Source organism: Astyanax mexicanus, chromosome 5 (genome assembly GCF_023375975.1).
Source record: "Astyanax mexicanus isolate ESR-SI-001 chromosome 5, AstMex3_surface, whole genome shotgun sequence".
Lineage (NCBI taxonomy): Eukaryota > Metazoa > Chordata > Actinopteri > Characiformes > Acestrorhamphidae > Astyanax > Astyanax mexicanus.
Window position 1 is genome coordinate 16,861,260 of NC_064412.1, and position 8,732 is coordinate 16,869,991.

General features: G+C 38.6%; 1 protein-coding gene across 1 annotated transcript; it reads left to right on the top strand.

Moving 5' to 3' along the window:
* Positions 1–2,196: 2,196 nt before the first annotated feature.
* Positions 2,197–7,992, top strand: sec61a1 (SEC61 translocon subunit alpha 1). The gene is made up of 12 exons (XM_007254255.4): positions 2,197–2,348; positions 3,623–3,690; positions 3,813–3,878; positions 3,992–4,070; positions 4,394–4,525; positions 4,775–4,884; positions 5,000–5,153; positions 5,260–5,420; positions 5,556–5,753; positions 6,100–6,291; positions 6,620–6,696; positions 6,792–7,992. The coding sequence occupies exons 1-12, from the start codon at positions 2,342–2,344 to the stop codon at positions 6,976–6,978; spliced, it is 1,431 nt and encodes a 476-aa protein (XP_007254317.1). The 5' UTR covers positions 2,197–2,341; the 3' UTR covers positions 6,979–7,992.
* The last annotated feature ends 740 nt before the right edge of the window (positions 7,993–8,732 follow it).

The window sequence follows — 8,732 nt, forward strand, 5'->3', positions numbered from 1 at the left end:
AAAAAACGACAGAAGGTGAGCTTTAAGTATTTTCAACAACTGATTCAAAGTACTGATCCTCTGATCCACAAACTACATTTTAAAGTGTTTAAACTCTTTTTGAAAAAGCCACTTAAACCACTTTTTCAACATAAAAAGTTCATGTGAAAAAGGATGGACAAACCACTGATTTACACAGAATATCTAGTATGATCTTATCTCTACCTATCAGAGTTCTGAATGACCAGCTAGTCTTGAGGTGGATTTCTATCAAGGATAACACTACAAAGTCTTTTAAACAGTGATTGAATCACTGACACAAAATATTTTAATCTATTTAAAAATGATTCAAACTGTTTTTCCAAAATATTAACTTTTTAAAAGATTAAAATATTTTTGTAGACCTTCAAACCATATGTTCAAACCATAGACTGTATATAAGTACTTAAATATATACAGCCTATGGTAAAACCCTGTTTTAAAAGTTTTCAAACATTTAAAATTATTCCTCTTGCATTTCAAACGTTTGCAGACATTTTTTGTAAAGAATTTGAACTAAGGTTAGTGGTTGGAGTTCGTTCACTTATGTTTGAAATCAATTAAGTAAAAAATGGTTTAAATCTTATTTTAAAGTACTTTCAACAACTGATTCAAATTACTGATCTACTGATACCAGGCCTGTTGCAACAGGACAGGCAAACCAAGCAATGGCCTGGGCCCGAGCTGGCCAAAGGCCCCCCCCCACACAGCGACTGATTGTGTACTGAGTGCAACGACAAACTGTGTGAGCTCCCCTTTAAATTCTGTGACGGTCAGTGGAGGACAACACTGTTATTAGATTCTCCCTCAAGGGGGGCACTCCAACTAGTTACTCACGGTAACATATAAACAGACTGGAACATGTTCAGCAGTATCCAGTGCACACCAGCTGTTTACTGTCTTTTATAGTAGTCTTGACACAGTCCTGACTGACTCAAACTACTTTTTAATGAGTCCAAATCTTTTTGAAAATAAATTGGAACCAAAGTAAAATGTTTATGAGGAGCATGTACAATCCAGTATAATCCTATCTTTAGTTACCATATCAGTCTCTTAATCGACTCCCACGGCCCAATCCCCCTTACCCAACTGTTTTGTGCAAGCCTGCAGAGGGGTAGGGGTGTCTAGATTCTTGTGAGGCTGGAGGGGTAGGGGTAAGGATAGGCCTTGTTAGCCCTTCATACTAGAGGTGGGTGATACTGGGAATTTTGGTATCAATCCAATACCAAGTAAATGTCAGTGCCAGTATTGCCGATATCGATACTGATACTTTTAAATATTTAAGCTTCGTAGATCCAAAGGATCCAAATGACCTAGGATACAATTTCACCGAATATTGTACATGGCAACAAAATACTTTATCACAATTTTTTTAGAAACATTTAGAAACATTGTAACAGTAACAAAACAAAGTTTGTCTTAACATTTGCAAAATAAATCTTGTGTAAAAAGAAGTGTAATATATATATATATATATATATTTTTACATTAGTATTGTTTAATATCAATCCCAGCCTTGGTATTATTGATATTATTATATTTAGATCGATCTGCCCACCTCCACCTTATACAGAGATTTTTCAGATGCACACTTCAAACAAAGTGATATGAGAATCACTCGTAAAAAACATAAAAATATTCCTTATTAAAAGTGACGATTAGTAATATATTACCATATTTATTGTGTGGTTTCAATATGTATGGCCAAATTATTCATAATAAGCATAAAAAGAGAGCTAGTAGTTTGTCTCTGTAGCTAGCTAACTTTCTTGTTCCACCTTAAATGGTGCAACAGACGGCAGGGGCTGCGGCATTTAAGTCAGAACAGAAAAATAAAATAAAACAAAAGCTAATTAAAGCTAATTTTAGCTTCCCATTACAGAGGAATTAAAGAATGGACAATAATAATTAATTTCTGCACCCTCTCCCCCTCTGAAGACAAACAATACTTTAACGTTAACTAGTTAACCAGCTGCTAGATTACTAAACTTTATTACTTCTTATTGGTGCTTAAAGGTCTTAAGGAGGAGACTTTTTTCAAGGTAACTCTGTTCCAAGGGGAAGTGTTACCCTCGAAAAAAGGGGTAGGGGTAAATGGTTGGGCCAATGGGTGAAATGGGATTGGGCCCCACCGCTCGGTTAACAGCGAGTCTGTCGGAAAGAGCCGGAGATTGCCGAGCGCGCTGTGTGTGACGTGTAGCCGAGCCCATGTAGTGTTGACGTGTCTCTAAAGCGCTTCCTCTCGTAACGCGGCGGTGAGACTCTGCCGGTGGCTCCACACGGGGAGCTCAGATACTGAACGACTTGGACGGGAAAGAACACCATGGCTAGTGAGTAACACTGCTGGAGAATGTAGCTTAGTGTTTTATTGACCAGTTTTATTAGAGCAGTCGGTGTTAAATAGCTGATATTCTGATTAGTTTAATCAACAGTTTAGCGAGGCAGCGTTAGCTCGCTTGCATTGAGATTCATTGATTGGAGGTTAGCCAGTGTGTTCTCGGGGAAAGCGAGCGGAGGAAGTGTATGAGAGTGGGGATTTTTGCTTTTTTCACGGACTTTAATTTTACATTTATATGGGAATTGATTTAAGCACTTTATTCGCAGCAAACTGGTTGATTTTTCGTTTAGATTTACTTTTCAAAGTAGCTAGGCTAACTAAATGCTAATTAAGCTAATCTTACTGGCTGTGTATGTGGACAGCGTCGCGTTAGCTATTAGCTAAGCTAGCTTTCTGACAAATGTTACACTAGGTTATCAAGCTAACTAAGTGTAGAATAGTTAAACAATGTTATTAATATAAGTCACTGTGCTGACTATTCAGTAACTTAATCATTTAGTTAACGCTAAAGAATAACATATCATGAGCAGTCAGTCTGTGTCTAAGCTAGGCTAGGCTAATCTAGCTACATTAAAAGGTCGGCTTGGGGCGATGGGCTGGGTTAGCTAGCTGGCTAATTTTGTCTGGTTTGATTTGGTGCCTTGAGCATTAACGTAGGTTAGATACTCGAACAACAAACAACATTTGGAAGCCGATAATAACCAAGAAAAGAAAAAAAATGCCCATGTTACTCAATCAGTGTTATCCTAGCACGCAAACGTGTCGACTGTTCATAGCTAAATAGGCGTAATGCAGAAGGACCCATCGCCAACTTCTGATGACGAGGCTTTAGCTCTCCACTTACTAATGCATGGAAAAAGGTTGGAAATATAGCCAAACTTCAAGTTTACTCTGGCTACAAAAAGACCCTATCGGCTAAGACATGTTTGCTGACTGGATTTTTAATTTTAAAAGCTACAAGCCTGGAAAAAAACTAAAAACGTTTGGCAACAGATTTGACAGCTACTTTTCGGGCTACTTTTAACTAACTAGCCTACATAAACCCTCGTAGCTTCACTGCAGAACCCAAGAAACAAACACACGAATACAGACACTAAAAAATCCTAACTACTCGGTTCAGTTGAGCTACATTTTTGTTATTTTGTGAGCATTTCTTAAAAACACTGGTCCCTCATCTCTGCCAGTAGCCAGGCCGCACAAACAGTTGATCAATTGATGCCCTTCATGTTTTTTTTTTAATAAGTTCTCTCTTTTCTCTCCTTTCAGTTAAATTCCTGGAAGTAATAAAACCGTTCTGTGCGGTTCTACCCGAAATTCAGAAACCAGAAAGAAAGGTATGTATATTGCTGGACTTCAGTGTTTTGCTTCTACTCATCGGTTCTACTTAAACTCAAGGTAAATCACTGTATTGTATGTTGTTTTTTAACTTTACTTCATGTTGTAATTCTATTCTCAGATCCAGTTCAGGGAAAAGGTGCTATGGACAGCCATCACTTTATTCATCTTTCTTGTGTGCTGTCAGGTATGTTTTATTTTGCTATGTTTCTTGATTTCTAGATTTTAAGCCCAAGTTGGCGTACGCTAAGCTAATGCTCTTTTGTAGATTGATTCAAAGCAATATTTTCTCTTTTTCAGATTCCTCTTTTTGGGATCATGTCTTCAGATTCAGCCGATCCATTCTATTGGATGAGAGTCATTCTGGCCTCCAACAGGGGTCAGTATCTGTTTATATACAAACATTGCTCCAGTAGTTGTATGGTCATAACAAAGTGTTTGGAGTTAAATCAGTTACTCAAATTGTATTATTTTCTTCTTAACAACTGCTTTTGAATCATGTTTTAGGTCAAATTGATTTTTTTGTTAAAATTTGTTAGCACACAGGTAAAGTATGACAGCTTCTAACCAGGCAGAAATATGTGCGCTAATATGAAGTTTAACTTTTGTTTTTAGGACTAGCTAAGAAGTTTATTTGGCTGTTTTTCTACAGTGTTTTGACTCTCTCACTATAATTAAAAATGATTTGTGTGTATTCTTCAGGTACTCTGATGGAGTTGGGTATCTCTCCTATCGTGACCTCTGGCCTCATCATGCAGCTGCTGGCTGGAGCTAAAATCATTGAGGTCGGAGACACGCCTAAAGACCGAGCACTGTTCAATGGAGCTCAGAAACGTAAGTGTTTTTGCGAAGTAGATAATGGTTAATTTTTGAGTTTTCATGAGGTGCAAAACATTTCAGAAGTATTACTCTCAATTCTGCTGAAGAAAATTTGTGATTGAGCCCGTGTAAATTGTCTTTAATCTTGACTATTCATAATTTTTGTCTTTCTTGGTTAATGTTTCTCCATATTGCTGCTTTAAAAGTGGTATGGATACACAGATTGGCAGAAATACTAATTCAGTGGTTTGTATGTGTTCGCAGTGTTTGGCATGATCATCACCATCGGCCAGGCTATCGTGTATGTGATGACTGGCATGTATGGAGACCCCTCAGAGATGGGTGCTGGCATCTGTCTTCTCATCATTATTCAGGTGAGCTCACATGCTTACATGTTTCTGTTAAGTAACTTGCTGTATTATCAGATCACTTTACCCCTTATTGTATTCGATGGATGTAACTGAGACTGTGTGTGTTTGTTTTCTGCAGTTGTTTGTTGCGGGTCTAATTGTGCTGCTGCTGGATGAGCTGCTTCAAAAAGGCTATGGTTTGGGCTCAGGAATTTCTCTCTTCATCGCCACCAACATCTGCGAGACAATTGTGTGGAAAGCCTTTAGCCCAACTACAGTCAACACAGGCAGAGGTACACTTTTTTTAAATAAAAAAGATCTTAAACTCTCATCCTGATTAAAACAGAGACTGTATTATGTGACTATAGAGACACTAAATATGTATTTGTCCCTGCATAGGTACTGAATTTGAGGGTGCCATCATTGCCCTGTTCCACTTATTGGCAACACGTACCGATAAAGTGCGAGCTCTGAGAGAGGCCTTCTACAGGCAGAACCTGCCCAACCTTATGAACCTCATTGCTACAGTTTTTGTCTTTGCTGTGGTCATATACTTCCAGGTCAGTTCTTAGGAAATAATGAGCGGTACCTGATACATTTGCAGAGTTTATGCCTGACAGCATATTGTGGATTTGATTACAGGAAGGTAGCCTGGTGTGATTTTAATTTATGCTTTCTTTTACTCTCAATCTTAGGGCTTCAGAGTTGACCTGCCTATCAAGTCTGCACGTTACCGTGGTCAGTACAACACCTACCCCATTAAACTCTTCTACACCTCCAACATCCCCATCATTCTGCAGTCTGCTCTTGTGTCCAACCTCTACGTCATCTCTCAGATGCTTTCTACACGGTTCAGTGGCAACTTCCTTGTCAATCTTTTGGGAACCTGGTCTGTAAGTATCAAGGAATTTTTTTTTTTTTTTTGACCGTTTCTATTGACATAATACTTTTAATTTTTTCATGCTTGTTTAGCCCTTTCAAATGATGTGCTATTATCATGGATGCTTCTGGGAATGCACAGCTTTGCATTTTTTAGCCGCGTCTGCTTAATAAGCATTTTGCTAATGAACTGATGAGGTGAATTAATTAAAAAGAAAGGCCTCTGAAATGTGCAGTAATGTGGCTCCCAGAAACAGGACAGAGAAATCCTGCAGTAGAACACAGTTTTTGGCTGTGACCAGACAAGCTTGTGTTAGAAAGACAGATGACCAATGTGCTATCTTTTTCTGTCGTTCACAGGATACATCATCTGGTGGCCCAGCTCGTGCCTACCCTGTAGGAGGCCTGTGTTACTATCTCTCACCTCCGGAATCTTTTGGTTCTGTGCTGGATGATCCGGTTCATGCAGTCATCTACATTGTGTTCATGCTGGGATCTTGTGCCTTCTTCTCCAAGACATGGATCGAAGTGTCTGGGTCTTCTGCCAAAGATGTATGCATCATCTACAGCTTTTGATTTACTTCTGTGATTGTAAACTGCAGAGACTTTGCCCTTAACTGCTTATTTAGACCAGTGTTTTTTTTTTTTCAACCCTGGTCCTGAAAGCCCACTTCCCTGCACTTTTTAGTGTTTTCTGTGCTCTCAGCTGCTTATGATGCTCATTATCAGCATAGTATTGGTTTAAAATGGGTGTGTTTTACCAAGACAGTGGGTTTCTAGGACAGGGTTGAGAAACACAATTTAGACCATTACAGTAATGATGTGGGCACATATGTATTGGTATGATTTTTGTAAAAATGGATGCATGTTTGTCTTTCAGGTGGCCAAACAGCTCAAGGAACAGCAGATGGTGATGAGGGGGCATAGAGAAACCTCCATGGTACATGAACTCAACAGGTCAGTCTCTTCACGTCTCACTGCATCTGTTCTTTCTAAACGCAAATGCTTTTCAGAAGTTCTTCGTCTCACCTCCCTTCCTTGTCCACATGCAGGTACATCCCCACAGCAGCTGCATTTGGTGGATTGTGTATTGGTGGTCTGTCTGTCATGGCTGATTTCCTCGGTGCCATCGGGTCAGGAACAGGAATCCTGTTGGCAGTCACAATCATCTACCAGTACTTTGAGATCTTCGTTAAGGAACAGAGTGAAGTTGGAAGCATGGGAGCCCTACTCTTCTAAATTCTTTTCATATGGACACATGCATATGCTGACAGACATCTTATCAAACTCTTTTTTTAATGAGTGTTGTCATCATTTTATTTTTTATTTTCTTTTGTACAATTTGAGTTTAAGTGGTCTGTTGTCACCAGTGCTGTCTTGAGCAAACTTCAAATTATTGGCCATTTGGGCCTTGGAATTTTTTTCTTTGGCCAGAAGGACAAATATTTCTACAATACTCAGTGGTTAATCAGTAAAGCTAGATTGAGCTTGAATGGTTGATGGGTGGTCTCATGTTTTTGAACTGCCCCACGTTGTTTCTTCAGAGTATTTCATCTAATTTTTCTACAGTTGATCTTAAGGTTCGTCCACAGTTTTTGCTTAGTGCTCTGCCATATCCCATATACTGAAGGCAGTGTTGAGGAGTGCCTCAGTTCTGTTTGACCACACAGTGGCCTGTCAGTCTTGCACTTCAGCATCATGCTGAATAGTGTTTGTCACTGGTGGCGTTTTGTAAACTTTCCTGAGCAGAATGGTTCACATTGCCATTGTTAGTGTTTGCTAGCTAGCAAAGGACATTTGTGTTATAAGCGATAAGCAATAGAAGCAGATGTGCTTTGTATTGTATAAGGCCATGTAATGGAACAGTCCAACTAAGTTGGAAGAGAGAAGGTAAAACACACTAGAAAGTGTGGTCCAACATTTCTGCCCTTTTTGTGAGAGATTCTATCCAAGCTGGAAACATTTTGTCTACATAAAAAGGTAGAAATGATTTTGAGTGAAAGTGTGATTGGTCAATGGATGGTTTTCTGACTAAAATGGTCTGGACCTTGTGGTTATAATAAACTTTTCACTTCCCTACACCAGGAAAACAATGTTTTGATGTCTTGTTGACTTTGTGTCTGTATATATGACATTTCATTTAATGTGCCACCATGTAAAATAACTTTTGCCGATGTAAAAAGAAATGCTGTTCCAAACCTCTTATCTTCTGGAAAGAGTGCTCATTCTCAGTAAAGGCTCTTTTTGTGAGAAGTTTGTTTGTCAGTGTTGTTTCTGTTAAGAGAATGAATGGTACTTGGGCAATTTGCAACATGAATAAATAATTCTAGCACAGTTGTTAAAATGTAACTCAAATTTAAGGGTAGCTATTTCTGAAAAGAGAAATTAAATTAGGAGGTGCAGCCATGTTTAAAGATTTACCTTTTATTTATGATTGTAGACTGCATTTGACAAGCATAAGACAAAGAGAAACTGAGCAGGTTGTGACCTGAGTTGGCCTAGTCAGTGATTGGCTCAGAAAAGCATGAGGAAAGTTTATAATATTCTTTATCAAGTGGTCAAATGTGAACGTATAACCACTATGACTGGATATGTGAAAAAGATTTATTATATTCAATCTTCTGTTTCCAATATATATGCATTTTAGTCTTTAGATCTACTGCCAGGCAAAGAGAGTCATGATCACCATCATGCTACCATACCAACCTTGAGACAGATTTCAGCTTAATCAAGCTGAAGGCTAAGGCCTTACCACCATTCGTACCTTTCAAAATGAAGGTCAGTTGAGAATGAAGTGGGGTGGTGATTAATCAAATATTATAAAAATCTGTCTCTTAACAGTAGAGACATTTACTCCAACAAAAGCAGGATGAACTCTCTTTAATGGCCTTGAACGTTTTTATGAGTCTCCCAACATATTTGCCCACTTAGTGTATTTATGTCAGTTGCCAGATTAACCATAGAAATGATATTATGATGCATTCAGGTGTACG

What these genes read in the sequence shown, in the direction of transcription:
- sec61a1 (XM_007254255.4), top strand. An exon ending in TTCAGAAACCAGAAAGAAAG is followed by an intron (nt 3,691 to 3,812) that starts GTATGTATATTG and finishes TTCTATTCTCAG; the next exon opens with ATCCAGTTCAGGGAAAAGGT. An exon ending in ATCTTTTGGGAACCTGGTCT is followed by an intron (nt 5,754 to 6,099) that starts GTAAGTATCAAG and finishes TGTCGTTCACAG; the next exon opens with GATACATCATCTGGTGGCCC.